This window comes from Scomber scombrus, chromosome 3 (assembly GCF_963691925.1).
Source record: "Scomber scombrus chromosome 3, fScoSco1.1, whole genome shotgun sequence".
In the NCBI taxonomy this organism is placed as follows: Eukaryota; Metazoa; Chordata; class Actinopteri; order Scombriformes; family Scombridae; genus Scomber; species Scomber scombrus.
Window position 1 is genome coordinate 3492191 of NC_084972.1, and position 16314 is coordinate 3508504.

A 16314-nucleotide genomic window follows, 5' to 3' on the forward strand; every position below is an offset into this window, starting at 1 on the left:
TTCCGGTTGAGGACCATGACTCCCGGAGAACCCCCCACAGGACTCCCCGAGGGACACGGTCGAATGCCTTCTCTAAGTCCACAAAACACATGTGGACTGGTTGGGCAAACTCCCATGCACCCTCAAGGATCCTGCAGAGGGTGTAGAGCTGGTCCAAAGTTCCACGGCCTGGACAAAAACCACACTGCTCCTCCTGAATCCGAGGTTCGACTATCCGACGGACCCTCCTCTCCAGCACCCCCGAATAGACCTTACCAGGGAGGCTGAGGAGTGTGATCCCCCTATAGTTGGAACACACCCTCCGGTCCCCCTTCTTAAAAAGAGGGACCACCACCCCAGTCTGCCAATCCAAGGGCACTGCACAGGAGTACTTATTGGTATTTGGGGCTCAAGGCAAAATATAATCAAGACAATGCACCCAGTATGTGTTTTATGTGTACTGAACTTTAGGGACCCTTAATGAGGAAAGGGAGAATCTGGCATGAGTGTATAGTGTTTGTGCCTGGATCAAAAGAGACATACAGGGGTGTACTTAGAATATTATAAGAAAGTGTTTGTATTTTCATTGCATATAAAGATCAGTACCAAAACAGTCAGGCATTGATATTAATCTGTTATAATCTTGATGTGTATTATGTAATGAATGTTATTTTCACTGGTTTATACAGTAGATATGAAATGAAGGCCAAGGAAAGTTGATTTTCTGACTTACTTTCCTGCTCTTAATTTCTCTCCTGTCTCTCTATCATTTCTCTCATTTCTCACCCTCACACTCTTTCTCTCTTTTCTCTGTGAATCTCACCTCTGTCTGTCTCACCTCTGCTTCCTCATCTCACCTCTCTCCAGGACGGTCAAGGTGGACGTTTTCGACTGGGACCGAGACGGGAGGTACGTTTTCTCACTGGCTAGCCTTATCTCTCTCTCTCTTCTTTTATTCATTTTCAGCTTCACAAAAAATCCCTTAAATGTCACACCTTGTTCTGTCTGACCCCAGAGAGGGGTGCAGGTCTTTCAATCTTATTATTATATATTAGAGCAAATGGAGGGCTCCATCTGACAGGACACGCTGGGTGACAAATGAAAAGCATCTGGCAGGTTAAAGGTTGAAATCTTGATTTGTGGGCTTAACTGGATACTTTGTGTGGGTTTTCCAGCCTTACAGCGGTCCATACATATCAATCAGGATTCATTTGAAATTCTTGGTATTTTTACAAATCCCTAGGCTCAGATTTCCAAATCCCTGTCCCAAAGCCTGAAAGACATGTAAAAACTAAAGCTAAATGTTTTCTTGCAGAGTTCCAGCAAAATATATTAGACTGACACAAAATCAGGCTGTAATTATGTTGCTTGTTTGCACAATCAGTTGCTTTTTCAGAGTTTGATAGACAAGTCTGTTTTGTCTTTTTAGGCATCTTCTTCTAGGGCATCATGACATGGAACATTTATTTTGACAAGCCATTGTCAGAGATTTTAGGCCGAATCATGACAAAAATAACTCTGTAATCATTCTGCCAGGGAGCTCAGGATGTGAGCTGCAGAATAAAACCTGTAATATTCCATTTACAGTCTATGTTCACTGAACTGTTACATGTATAAAGCAGTGTTTCCTCTACATAGAGTCATATACAACACATTTCAAATGGATGAATATACTGTAGGAAGAACAACTGGCACACATGTGGACAAAAGGAGTTTTTCACTGATTCAGCATTGCACTCAATCCATTGTGGGCAGGGTCCCAGCAGATCCTTAAAAAGTCCTTAAATTTAGTTTTTGATATACAAGATCTAAAAATTGTATTGAGTATTAAGTAAAGTATTAAATTATCATTATTTTCTAATTATTTTACATAACCAACCAATCAACTTACTAATTAAAGTAAAAGATAATCAGTAGTTGGAACTATAATGACACAAATCATTAGTTGCAGGCTCATTTCCCGCCTCTTTTTTAATTTTAATAAAACTCATATCTGTGGATACAGTAGTCTAATTTTTCATATTCCTTTGAGGCAGCAGTGGTTTTATTTTTTTCTTAAAGAGGTATTAAAAAGGTCTTAAAAGTCATTAAATGTGTACTTAACAAAGGGGTTTGTGCACATACCCTGATTGTGGGATTTGCGATAGTTTAAAAAAAGGATAAACATTAATGCAACAGTACCAGAGATGATGTATGATTATAACATGCATTCTTCCTTTTCCAAAACTGATGCCTACATTACCCAAAATGCAACTCGCCCTCCAAACAATTCCACGCCACCAGATTCGTTTCATTTTTAAACGTGAATTTTTGACTCGAATCACTTGAAGCAAAGTAAAGTTTCAGATATGTTTTTTCACTTCATCTACAACTACAGATGACATCATGTTAAAACCATGTGGATGGGATTCATTGATAGACAGGATTAAACCGGAAGAGTGTCGTTGAAGAGGGCTCCTCGTTGACTACACTTGTTTTTTTACAGTGTAAAAAGGAAAGCAATTCAGTTGTAATAGGCAATGAACCATCCATCTAATCAGTTATATGAAGGCAACTTACCCTACAGTGTGGGTAAAAATCACAGTCCATTTAGCTTGTGTCTGACTCTCGTAACTGCCTTTGTCTCTAAACAATCAGGACTGTGTGGTCTAAATGGGTGCTTATTTTTCAGGTTAACCATAACATCTTTCTGTTCCGCCATTACACCCACATAAAGTGCACAGAGCTGATGAAATTCAGTTAATGCAATTAGTAAACAAAGAGGTATTTGGAGCTGTAATGAATACCTAGGGAGGGCTGAGAAATGAGACCTGTGTAATCTGAACAGAGCCAAATTCACTTAAATGTGTGAATTCCTTTAAATATCCTGTACACCCACACCACAGAACAGCGTTGTTGCATCTGTAATAGACCAGTTTCAAAGAACACATAGCAGGAAAAGCACTGGTGGAGCTAATAATGTTAACAATGGTTCAGTGTCCCAGTACAGTAAGTTTCCTGCTACAAAACAAGAGCCATAAAACCTGCATGTGTAAATAGAATGCAGCCATGATTCATGTTATTAATTACACCTATGCTTCTCCTGGCCCCTGAATACTAATGTTGTAACTAGGGCTGGGTATCAGTACTCAATGCCTTTAAGGTATCGACTGAAATAAATCGATACCAAGTAGTATTGAAATGTCTCCCGTCATGCGATACCTGCAATCAATCCTTTTTGCACCTAGAGATAGAAAATATGACTATATGGCGTATGGACTTGCTCACAGCCAATCAACGCAAGAGTTCTTTGATAAATAAATATTGATAATTTGATGCCTTTCAAAATGCATTTGTGTACAAATCAAATCATTTAGATGTGGAGGAGTGGTGGCAATTTAATGCTTTTATTCACAGGATGGTTATCAAATGAAGTTCTTAATTGGGTGTATATATGTGGTACAGGCCGACCAAAGTGGTACGATCTTTAGTAGGAGGCAGACACAGAAGGCTTGATCAGTTGTCCAATGGTAGTTTATTATTATAAAAAGTGTTACATGTGTAACCAAAAAGATATACGAAACTAAATAAAGGAAAAACTAAACAATTAACTTAACTCATAAGCATAACTGAAATCAAGTTAAGTAACGTGTACACAGCTACACTCTACCAAAGCAGTCTCTACTCCCGAGCAGTCTCAAAGCTACTGCTTATATAGAGCACTCCATCAGCCTGCACTCTGAATGAAGGTGGACTATACCACCATTGTTTAATCTGATGAAGGGAACTCGGATGGGTGATGAAGGGACCATATTGGGCCTGTTGACAACTGTAGTGCTATTTCTCCGGCTACGCAGCACTTCTCTCTGGAACACTTGGGAGTTATCGCTTAAGCCATTTATCATTGGTGCACTGTTGGATCTCCTCAAGTGTCCATCGGTCTGAAGTAATGAAGATGGGATGTCCAGATCCAGCTCCATCTTTTCTTGTGGCATGACTCCTGAGTTGTTCATTTTGCTTGCTAACGCTGCCTGTCACCAGCTCGTTCAATTAAAAACGCTGTTACATTGCTGTTCTCCAAACTTTGCAAACTTTACAACCAAGGGTACTTGGATTGGTACTGGTATCGTACGTTTTTAAACGATACCCAGCCTAGTTGTAACCCAACCACCGTAGGTATTGCACAATCTTCTCTAGTCATCTAATCATCCAAGATACATGAAAACACCTGTGCAGGCTATTTTTATGATTTATGATGAGTACATTTAAGCGTTTTATTGCAGGTTTTTCAAAGACAGCGGACATTTTCATATGTATTATTAATAAAAAATAAACCTGAAGTACACCTGCTAAAAGCATCTCACCATAAAGTAGCCTAGGTAAGCACAGAACACTGAGACAGGAGGCTGTGACTGGTTTTGAAAGAGTTTTATTGCAGGGAGGTAGCCGGAGACTGGAGCCAGGGGCTGGAAACCAGGCCAGGCAAAGAGGGGTTCTGGAGAGCAGGGAGTAGTACTGAGCTGATGGGGTAGGGAGGAGAGCTGGAGACAGACAGAGGCAAAACTGCAAACACAGGGGAAAAAAGGATTTAATATAATGCAGACTTCAGGCAGAACCAATTCTAGAAGTGCTAGAGCCATGACAGAGTAAATAGAGTCAAGGATCTGGTGATGAGCTGTGAGGAGAACCAGGTACATATGCGGGACTAATCATGATTGATGGCAGCTGGTGGCCTGACTCCTGGACACCTGTCTCCACTCCACCTGCAATCAAGCACAAACATAAGAGAGAGTGAGAGAGAGAGATATATATAGAGACTGACATAGTTCTTTTAAACTGTTTTTACAGTAGTATACATAGAGCTTTAGGGAACACATTATATATGACACTATCTACATAATATAACAGGTAAAAGTAGGGTAGAGAACTTTGACAAGGCAGTGTACCATCCTCATGCATGACAACACTGCCTTCATAAAAACACTGAAAATAAACCAAAAACTACATCATCAATAAATATCACCACCTGCTGCAGTCTGTCAGAATTCCTCTTTCATTTAGTCTGTTTCTCCTCAAAGTTTTAATTTTCTCTCTTTTCACCTGAAACTGTTATTGCTGTGCTTCTGTTTCCCCCATCCTTCCCTCTTTTGTTACACTTCATCTCCTTCCTTCTCCGCCTGTGGAGAGATGAACTCGTTGCCTGCTCCTTGAGGATTCCCTTCTAAATACCAGCATTGCACAGGCAGCGGTGGTGTCACGCACAGCTTCAGGTGGTGATATATTGAGATGCAGAAATGATCTGGGGGCATGCAGGGAGTTGATATTTACCAATCTGATGATGCTCGGGGGGGATTTTTCATGTTCGGAAGAAAAATGATGTTATGAAAACCTACATCTCTGGGGGATCCTCTCAAGAGGAGAAGATTCAGGGGCAGTGTATTAGTACCGACACAGATTAAGTGCAGTGACCGTGCATTACGGAAGCAGTGAAATCACATGCAAATTAGTTAGGCGGTCCAAGTTTGTTTTCCACCATTTTCCACACATTACTACAGTCGTGTATTGGCCTCTGACCGCTTCCAACACACAGCTGACCTACGCTCAAAACTGCACCTGAATGCCTCCACTGTAGATGCACAGACAGAGCAGTCACTACTGCTGCTGCTCTGCTGACATGCTGCTCACACTACATGGGGTAACTGATTCATACCAGTCCCTAACCAGTATCAGTGTCAGCATTTACAATTTTGGACGTTTCCCCTCAGATGATCAAGTCACCGTTTAAATTGAGCCTCTTTTAAAAGTTCTGTATATTTCATCTAACACTTTGAAACTCAAATTGTTATGTTGTAGACAGCTAATTTGAAATAGAGGCATGTCTGTCCAGTCAGATGACAGACGACTCAAAAACTTGTGTTAGTTCTGTCTGTGATATATTTGAGTGCTCCCTGAAGTGTTATCATGATCATTCAGGTCTTCATTCTTGAATGTCTTAAGCATAGCCTGGAATATTTTTGGCCTTTATCGAGGTGCATGAGTGGCATCTTAATGTTGCAAACTTTACCGGTATCCACATAAGGAAGGGACGTAAAAGAGTGCTGCAAGTTACAAAATGTATGCAGGTAGGCAGGGAGCTAAAGGTGCAGTCAAGCCACCTCTGCCTCCAGTGTAAACACAACAGCAGGTGTACTGCCTCACTGAGAGGCTCCATGTGGGATGAACACAACACTGAGTGTGCAGAAACGTATACCCTGCATCCATTTGGAGCGTTGGTTGTGTACGTCCTCAGAAGTTAACACAACGCTTCTGCAAGATGCAATATGCATGAAAGGACGGTAGGGGCAGTGTAGGGGCAATATGGGAATGTGACAGGGTCAGAGGTCATTAGGCACGTCAAAAGTGACACAATGGCGCAAAGCTTTGAAGACAAGTTAATAGACAGAGTCTGCAATTGCCCACTTCTGTATGATGTGTCATTGCCACTGCATTGTGACTGATATGCTTAAATGAACAAAGTAATAACCTCTTCGAGTGTCGCCATTTATATTTTTTACATCATGCTTCTTCTTTGCATTTTTTGGCAGATTTTACATCCTGCAAATTCAGATATATCATTAGTTCTCTGGTGTGCCCTCTAGTGGAAGTATGTGAACAAGTATATCTCCAGCCTTAACTAAACTAGCTTCTACTGTCTTATACGAACTTAACAGTATGGCTCCTCCCAAATGATGTATGTGTAAGGTCAGACAGTTTAATGCAAGAACACACCAGGCACCACATGCATGAAACTACACGTCTAAAACTGTGTACACATCCAGTAATTTGCAAATGTATTCTTTTCATCAGATTGTAAAGTTATGCTTAGTCTGCACATGGTTCTGTTTAATAAATTTCAGTCATTATGGAACTGATTTTACAGACCAATGTAAATGCAGAAAAAGAAAAGAAAACAACACAAAAATAATGATGATCAACCTAAACAAACAACATTTTACTAAAAATTGTGTTTCTCACCTTCACATCACTTTAGAAAAACGTCTGTACGCCAGGTCTGAAAAATGTGTGAGGTGTGCACATTCTCACATTCTTTCTGTGTTTATAGATACCAGTTGATATGTGAGAATGGTGTATGCATGGTTTTTGTGCACATGCATTATTTATACATGTGGCCCCATGTCCCCAGGGTGCAATATTCCCTTCTGTATTTTCATCTCCTTCATCCTGTAATGGATGCATTTGTTTTGGAGTCTATCTTGGGCAATATATGACACAGGACTTCAGTGGAGAAGCAATGTGAATGGAAAAATATCATGATAGACTGTGTAGTAACAATGTGGTTAGGATATATGGTGTATATACTGTATATCTGACAGAGATTGTTTGGTGTGTAAAAAAGGAAACGTTAAAAAATGCAGAAAAGTTAGCTGCACTGATGGATAAAAGGTTTGAGTGTAATTAAAGAAAGAGGGAAATGTAACAACTGGAGAAGAAATAACTTAATTAACTGCTAACAGCTTTGTTGTGTGTGAGGGATTCCTGGACCTCTAGTAATGCTTCATAATTGGCAGCTGGTGAAGAGTAACTTCACCAGCTTTCAACCACATCTCATGGTTTTCTTTACCAGATGGAGTTGTTCAGTTGTCACGGAGACACCTTCAGTATGGACTTTCAGTCCCATAGTGTATTTAAGTTTAAATCTAGCCTAGAAAATCAATTATTTTTTTCACGTCCACCATAGGTTTTCCTACATGCTTAGAAGTTGGGGGGGGGGGTGTTTAGTCGGTTGCAACTTGACAACCTGACATCACCGCTAAATGTCACTAAATTCTACAACGTGGACCTTTAAGGGGATGAGAAGAGCTGAAAAGAGCCCCACTATCACTAACCTACTTCTAATTCTTCCTCAACAAACTCTTTCACAACTAACATCCAATACTATAACTGAAAAAAGTTACCCAAAATGCCCACCAGCAAAGAAAAGTAGGGCATCAAAAGTTAAGAGTCAGGACCCAAAAATGATACATTAAGGGAATTGGTGTCATTTTATGATTTCTGAGTAACCACAGAGCTTTATCTGGTGGGTACCCATTTGGCAAAATTGTATTTTAAACCTGGGGCTCAGACTGAGAGTCACACTTTATTTAAAATTTCATTCTGGACTGAAATAGATTTTAAAGTGAAATAGGTTTCGATTATTTATAAGCAGTGTGGTACTGGAACTGCTGCTGCTGCTTAACCAAGTATGAAGATATGCTGCTGTGTCATTGATCTGCTGGACCACACAGTGTCTATCAGGTTATTCATGAACATTGATTACCCCTTTCAGAGTTAAAACTGCACTTTAATATACACAATATGTATGTATGCTGTAAGGATTGTGCATTGGTCTGATGGTGTTTTATTATGGGGTGAGTGCAATATTTTGTTATGTGCAATTTATTGTTGTGATTAACACAGCTGATGCTGTTTTGTTCATATGTAGTTTGTTTAACTTTAACTGTGGAGGCATTTGTGTGCGCATTTGAGTCCAAGACAAATTTCCCTACGGAGACAATAAAGTATATCGTATCATATCATATTGTCTCATATTGTATTGTATCCTATCCTATCGTGTCATATTGTATCGTATTGTATTGTATCTTATTGTATTGTATCGTATCGTATCATATTGTGTCGTATTGTATCGTATTGTATTGTATCTTATTGTATTGTATCGTATTGTATCGTATCGTGTCTGATTGTAGTGTATTGTATTGTGTCGTATTGTATCGTATCGTATTGTATTGTATCATATCGTGTCGTATTGTAGTGTATTGTATTGTGTCGTATTGTATCGTATTGTATCGTATCGTATTGTATTGTATCGTATCGTGTCGTATTGTAGTCTATTGTATTGTGTCGTATTGTATCGTATTGTATTGTATCGTATCGTGTCGTATTGTAGTGTATTGTATTGTATCGTATTGTATCGTATCGTATTGTATCGTGTCTGATTGTAGTGTATTGTATTGTGTCGTATTGTATCGTATTGTATCGTATCGTATCGTGTCGTATTGTAGTGTATTGTATTGTGTCGTATTGTATCGTATTGTATCGTATCGTATTGTATTGTATCGTATCGTATCGTGTCGTATTGTAGTGTATTGTATTGTGTCGTATTGTATCGTATTGTATCGTATTGTATTGTATTGTATCGTGTCTGATTGTAGTGTATTGTATTGTGTCGTATTGTATCGTATCGTATTGTATCGTATCGTGTCGTATTGTAGTGTATTGTATTGTGTCGTATTGTATCGTATCGTATTGTATCGTATCGTATCGTGTCGTATTGTAGTGTATTGTATTGTGTCGTATTGTATCGTATCGTATTGTATTGTATCCTATCATATCGTGTCATATTGTGTCGTATCATATCGTGGCGTATTGTAGCGTATCATATCATGTCATATTATATCATATCCTAATGTATCATATCATATCTTATTGTATCGTATCATATTGTGTCGTATTGTAGCGTATCATATCGTTTCGTATTGTATTGTATCGTATCATATGATATATCGTATCATATTTTATATATAAACAATGACTAAAATATGAGATTATCACCAAACTCTTCAGATTCCCTCAGCACTACAGACAGTTTTAATGTTTTTAAGCTCATAGTTTTTGTTATACTGAAAACAGAGGCTGCCTTCTACAGGCAGCCTCTGTTTTCAGTGATAGACCTCTGATTTCATATGGCCAGCAGCAAATGGCAGACAGACAAAGTCAGCAGCTTGCCAGTAAACACAATGAATCATTTAGCAGCTGAAGAGCCAGATCTTTCCCTCAGGAGTTGGTTGAGCCCAAAAGAGAGCTAAAATGAGTGTGAATAGTAGACTTAGATTCGTCAGGTGGACAGAAACATGATTTCAATCAATGCTAACGTAGCTTCATGTTTGCTAACATGTCGTGTGAAAATGATATTGTATTTACAGCATTATCACGTTGCCCTCAATTGCTCAAAAATCAATCAATGCAGCTTTAGTGTTTGCTTGTATTTGTGGTAGTGTTTGGCATTCATTGATTAAGTCAGTGTATAGGGAATGTTTCCACCAATAATAATAATAAAAAGATGCAAAGCAAAAATAAAGACAATATACAATGAATTAAATAATACAACAAATACCAACTGTTAAGAAAAAGCCATATGATAAAAGTGAGTTTTAAGAACAGATTTAAAAGATGACACTGAGTTTGCCTGCTTGACATCTCCAGGCAGGTAGTTCCACAGCTGAGGGGTCCGAACAGCAAAGGCCTGGTCCCTTCTGGTAACATGTTGAGATGTAGGAACCTTCAGAAGGGCCCTACTGGACGATCTCAGAAAGCGCTCAGGCTCATAAGGAGTTCGCAATTCACAAATATAGGCAGGAGCCTGACCATTCAATGCTTGAAAAACATGCAGTCAAATCTTAAAATAAATTCCAAAACTCACAGGTAACCAGTGAAAGGCAGTAAAGATTGGTGTAATGTGGTCATTTATCTACCTAAAAGCTTGGCCGCAGCATTTTGTACCAGCTGTAGTCTATGTATGTTTCGCCTGCTGATGCCAGAATAAAGTATGTTATTTATCTATTAGTTTAGTTTATTTTTTAGGGACAATGAAAATGAGGGTACAACTTCAGCGTGTTACAAACGAGCTGAAGTAACTGATGTTCTGCATATAGAGATTATAGCTATTGCTAGTTCCTATCTCCTGTCCCTAGTTAGGCTTTTTAAAGACAGATATTAATATTACATACAAAACCAATAATAATAAAAAAAGGAAATATTTAAACCACCTTACATACAATTACAACACAGTCTTAGTACATTATAAAATAATTGATTAAAAATGCTTACATCTCTGATTTTGCTTCAGCCAAACTTTCACATTTTTGTTAAAAATCTTAATATCATTCATCAGTTTTACCTCGGTTGGTAGTGTGTTCCACATTTGACAGCCTTTTATGGAAAATCTGACTGCCCCAAGGAGTTCTTACGACGTGCAGTTTTACAGTTACCGCTTGCTGTGGCCCTGGTGATCCTACTACTTTACCTGCTGATAAGTTTGCATAAATAATCCGGTGCTAGGTTTTTACTAACATTTAAAAAACAGTTTTGCAGATGAGAATTTTAAAAAAAAATATAGAAGCAGAGCAAATTGTACTGCTTCAGGATGTGACAGTGATGCCATCTCATGGGTTTTTATCCATTATTTTTAAGGCTTGGTTATACAATCACAATAATCATAACCAATAGATGCCTTAACTTTCCAACTGCTAACCCAATAACTACAAAACTGCTGACAGCAGAAATATCATTCTTATTGACAGAAAATAACATTGCAATGAAGAAGACATCACAGTTTTTTGTGTCTCCCTGTCTTTCCTCCAGTCACGACTTTATCGGAGAGTTCACCACCAGCTACAGAGAGCTGTCCAGAGGCCAGAGCCAGTTCAATGTTTACGAGGTAAAATGCTGCAAATTGTTTAAATGGAATCTCAGACTTTCTCCAAAGCTTTAATTTCCCAAATGTGTAAAGGATATAAAAAATGTAACAGTGTTTTGGGAACTTGCAACAATATCAATAGTTCCTTGGCAGAGTTATATATTATTCATTTATGTGATATTTCTCATATAATGAATTCCAGCTCTCATCTGAGAATGATATATTATCAACCCACAGGGGCTCACACATGCTCTGAATGACTAAACATTTCTTCTGAGGTGTATTTATTCCAAAAACTAATTTCTTGTTTTGCTGTCTTGCTGTAAAGGTTTTGAATCCTAAAAAGAAAGGCAAGAAGAAGAAATACATCAATTCAGGGACGGTAAGACCTGCCGCAATGTATTTCATCAGCCGCTGTCACGTTTCCTGGACATATGTCACAGCAGCCATGACATGTCAGAGCAGTAAACAGATGGTGTTTGCCATGAGTCTCTCAGAGATCTTCTGTCTTTGTCCTCTCTCTGCTCATTTCCTCCTTTCTTTCATATTTCTAACCTTTCACTTTCCATCTTCAAGGTGACTCTGCTGTCTTTCAAAGTGGAGTCAGAGTACACGTTTGTTGACTTCATCAGAGGAGGGTAAGAGCTCAGTCTCTGATTGTTGTATCAGTATGACCTTGTACTGTCAAAGTTTGAATATGTATATTCTTTATAATAGAAAATCACCAACATTATCCTTTAACGACTTTCTTATTGTCTTATTGTTGCCTATATCCTGAAAGGTGTTATTTGTAGGAAGGTTCTCCATGTGTCCAGGCTTCTGGATTTAAAAATCCTCGAATAATGGCATCATTTACAATTTACTGAGGCTGATCTTTGTCAAATCAAATTATACCATAATTCTGTGTTAAATCACAAGTCTCTACCCCACCTACACCATGCATAGACTGCCACTCAGGCCTAAAACACTCTTACAAGGTTATATAACTCCTCCCTTCGGGCCTGTGACTCTCCTTTTCCCTACAAACCTTTCCAGGCAGAACAAAAGAAGACCCCATATACCAGAGTTAATACTATCCCAGCTAGCATGTCCATGTGGGCCCCATAAGGGTTGAATTTGAGTTGCAAATATCGGTCCCAAGCGGGTTTGACTGCAGTTTCCATGGTGGCCCCACCTGTGTTCACCCATATGGGCTTCAAGTGGGTTCTGACTGGGTTTCATGTGGGGCCAGACTGGATGAAACCTATTTAAGCCCCATATGTTTGCCCATATAGGGTCAAAGTGGGATCAGAATGGACCTTAAATGGGGCCCATTTAGCCAGCCCACATGGGCTTCACACGTGGGACCCATGTTTCTGAAACAATATGGGGCCCATACAATTTTCCCTGTTTATGCCCATACCTGCTAAGCCCACTTACATCCCTTATGGGGCTCATACAGTCAGCCCACCTGGGCTTCACATGTGGGACCCATGTTACTGAAACTATGTGGGACCCACAAAATGTGCCCAGTTCAAGCCCATGCCCATTCAGTACCCACGTAGCCCACATTTAACCCATGTGGGGCCCACATGGACATGCTGGCTGGGATATAATGGAGAAATAGTGAAATTCCAGATTGTGGATGCATTACTGATCAACTAACTGCTAACCATTCCAGTCTGCCTGACTCTAATAGACTATTGAAATGGCTTTCAATGTTCTATGAGCCAACACCACCACCAGCTATATAGCTTTTTCAACCTAGAAAAGAGTAAAAATCATGATTTAAGAAAATTAATATTTATGGTAAAAAACATTTTTTTAAACTATAAGTCAAAACTATACATACTATAAACTATACAGCCCAAGGCCTAAATGTCACGGCTGTAAAAGAGGCGAGTTTGAGTTAAGCTCAGACATGTAACAGCAGGACAAAGAAGACAGTCCTGCATCAGTGTAGACATTTTTAGACAGCAGAGATTACAGCTACAAGATTGGAAGAATGACTTGAGAAGAGAGCTTTGGTCATTGTTATGGATCTGGATGAACCCAAGTTATACCATGGTGGACGAACACAATCTGCTTCATTTGTAGTTTCTTCATGGGAGTTATAGTTTCTTTTCTGTGCTGACAAAGTAATCATTGTTTAACTTCAAATTTACTTTAAGCCTATAAAAAGCAGCTGCTGTATTGGAGCTGAGTTGTCTTAGAATGTGATATAAAGACTGATTAAAGAAATGCTGAATGAGAGATTGTGTTGAGATACAGAAGCTAGTGGAACAGACGACTTCTGCTCTCCTTATGCAGCGGGGTGATAAGCCATAACGTGATTTATTATATCATCCAGGGGACCTTTCTGTTATTATGTTAAATAACATTGAAGTCATTATTCAAATTAAACTTCCTCTTCTGGTCTGTTCTTCCCTCTGATATGAATAGAACTCAAAGAGAAACAGTCTTCAGCATGAAAACAGTCAAATGTAAAAATGTTGAATATCAGCATATGACAGCAGTGATCAGCACTTCAATTTCAAAGCACTGTTACTGGACTTCAAAAGCCTGTATTGTTTGAATCACAGTGCGGATCCCCTGCTTGGTGCTCTACAAGTAACAGCAGTGAGCCACTGATGAGCCTCTCAGTCCAGCCTGAGCAGCTGTAAATGGGTTTCCATCTGGAGATACTGGCACAGCTCTAACATTTGTGCTTTGAATGATACTGATGTGTTCCATCTCCCAACAGGACACAACTCAATTTCACAGTGGCCATAGACTTCACAGCATCCAATGGTAGGACAGCATTACATCTTTGTGCATGCAGGAAATATCCACACGGGTGTTGTCTGGTGAAAATGTTTGAACTATATTGTTTGTGAATTTCAGTTTTTATTGTAAATGAGTGAATGTGTTCTCCTTCTTAGGTTGAGGAAAGAAAATACTTTGATAGAATAGAATTGAACTCCTAAAGGGTTATTCTTTTAATTGTTTAATTATCAGGCACAATGTACGACACATTTATAGCAGCAGATATAACTAACAGACACTTTTACGGCAACAATGTACTAATTAATTAATTTTAATTAAAAATCTGAACTATAATTAAAACCAAACCTTTCAGTTGAAGGAGAATTCATATTTGCATTTTTTTTCTTCTTGTATCTCTGGGGTATTTGGCCAAAAGGAACATAAAAATGTAGTATTCATTAATTAATAAAAGAAGAATATAGTCAGAGGGCTGATTGATATCACCTAAAATGTATATCATGATTAACTGTAACATGTACTACAGTAATGATTAATTAGATGTTTATTTAATACACCTGAGCACAAGATTCTCCATTCGCACCATGGAGCTCTTATTAATGGTTGTACTGGACAATTTGCTGAAACAGTGCATTCAAAGTAAAATATTGCTGTGTGTCACATATCTTGCACCTATCACAATAAGTGATAATAAATAGATTTTAATAACAACTTAATGGCTTCTGTTATTTCCTTATTTCATTAGTCAGATGTTTTACACATGTTGCCCATGTGTACCCTAAAACAAAACGATCCCCCCCAAAAAACAATAAAAGGCTTCATTATGTTAATGAATCTCAAGGCGAACAACTACGATGTGTCTGCACTGCTATTTAACTCGATTCCAACAGAGGGCGCTGTCTATAATCAGATTGGACTAAAGGCCTCACGTTGACTGACACATTTTTAACCAAGAGTGTGAATCTAAACATTTCATCAGCTCAAAGGCAATAAGTTTGATATGACAAGGGAGTATCGCGGTGTTCAAGGAATGAGACATCAAGAGACATTTTTGACTGAGCATGCTAACTATGCCAAAAACATGTCATCATAGGAAAGAGAAGAAAAAAGCCCTGAAACTAGTTAACTAGAAAACTAGAAACTAGTTAGTTACTTAATTGCCAGACAGAATAGTGGTCGACCATCCAAGAATTGGTGACAAAAGTTAGCTACTTGCTGTCACACAAGCTTGCTAAACAGAGCAAGTCTTTCTCTAATGGTGAAATTTTGAAAGACTCGATAAAGGGGGCTAGCATACTGTGACTTGACAACAAGATCAAAAACGTCAATTTGTCTCATCACCGTCACTCGCCGTGTAAAAGCACTTGATGCTGTGCTGGATGAGAGCGCAGAAATCAAAGAAACTGCCCAGCTACCTATTTTCATTCGAGGGATCAACGACAGGTTTGAAATAGTGGAGGTTTGTCTTGCCATGGAGTCAATGAGGAGGACAACAAAGTGATCTGACCTCTGTGACAAGGTGTAAGAATGTTTGTAGAGACTAAACCTACCATGGACTAAGGAAGAATGTCGGACGCTGTTTGAACTTCAAGTTAGAGATGACCTTCCTACACTGCATCATTCACTAGGAATCTCTGTATAAATCTGTGCTGTAACTTGATCATGTGCCTAAAATGATGGGGATACTTGTGAACTTTATCAGAGGTTAATCATCGCCAGCTCATCTATCTACTGGAGGGAAGTGAGACAGAACACATAGACTTACCACACAAATGTGCTGTACTACTCAAAGGTTTGCTGGCTGAGGCTGGGGAGGGTGTTTCACAATGTGTGGGAGTTGAGAGAAGAAATAGGGACATTTCTTGTGACTGTTGTTAAAACTGACAAGTTTGCAAAGTTGCAAGATCTGGATTGGGTGGGTGGATGTAATGGTCCATCTGAACAACCTCGATCTGAAGTTTCAGGGGAAGAATGTACTTGTGCACGAGCTGTATTCATATGTGTGAGCATTCAAAGCCAAGGTGGACCTGTTTTCCTGTTTCCCAACAAATGACCAACAAGGGCTTCACATATTTCCCAACTCTGGCCGCCCTGGATGTGCCACCCTGCCACACCGACAGATACACCACTACTTATCATAG

General features: G+C 39.1%; 2 protein-coding genes across 2 annotated transcripts in view; one reads left to right on the top strand and one right to left on the bottom strand.

The window, feature by feature from the left end:
- The window catches only part of LOC133978152 (copine-9-like), a 240085-nt gene that overhangs the window by 185780 nt on the left and 37991 nt on the right, over positions 1-16314 (top strand). Inside the window, exons 11-15 of the mRNA XM_062416514.1 lie at positions 847-888; positions 11377-11452; positions 11760-11813; positions 12008-12069; positions 14154-14200. Coding sequence (XP_062272498.1) covers positions 847-888; positions 11377-11452; positions 11760-11813; positions 12008-12069; positions 14154-14200 — 281 coding nt within the window. The remainder of the gene's footprint in view (positions 1-846; positions 889-11376; positions 11453-11759; positions 11814-12007; positions 12070-14153; positions 14201-16314) is intronic.
- On the bottom strand, positions 3669-4039 carry LOC133978153 (P2R1A-PPP2R2A-interacting phosphatase regulator 1-like). The gene has a single exon (XM_062416515.1). It carries the CDS (start codon positions 3969-3971, stop codon positions 3669-3671), a length of 303 nt encoding a protein of 100 aa, XP_062272499.1. The 5' UTR covers positions 3972-4039.

What these genes read in the sequence shown, in the direction of transcription:
- LOC133978153 (XM_062416515.1), bottom strand. Translation starts at nt 3,971, where the DNA reads ATGAACAACTCAGGAGTCATGCCACAAGAAAAGATGGAGCTGGATCTG.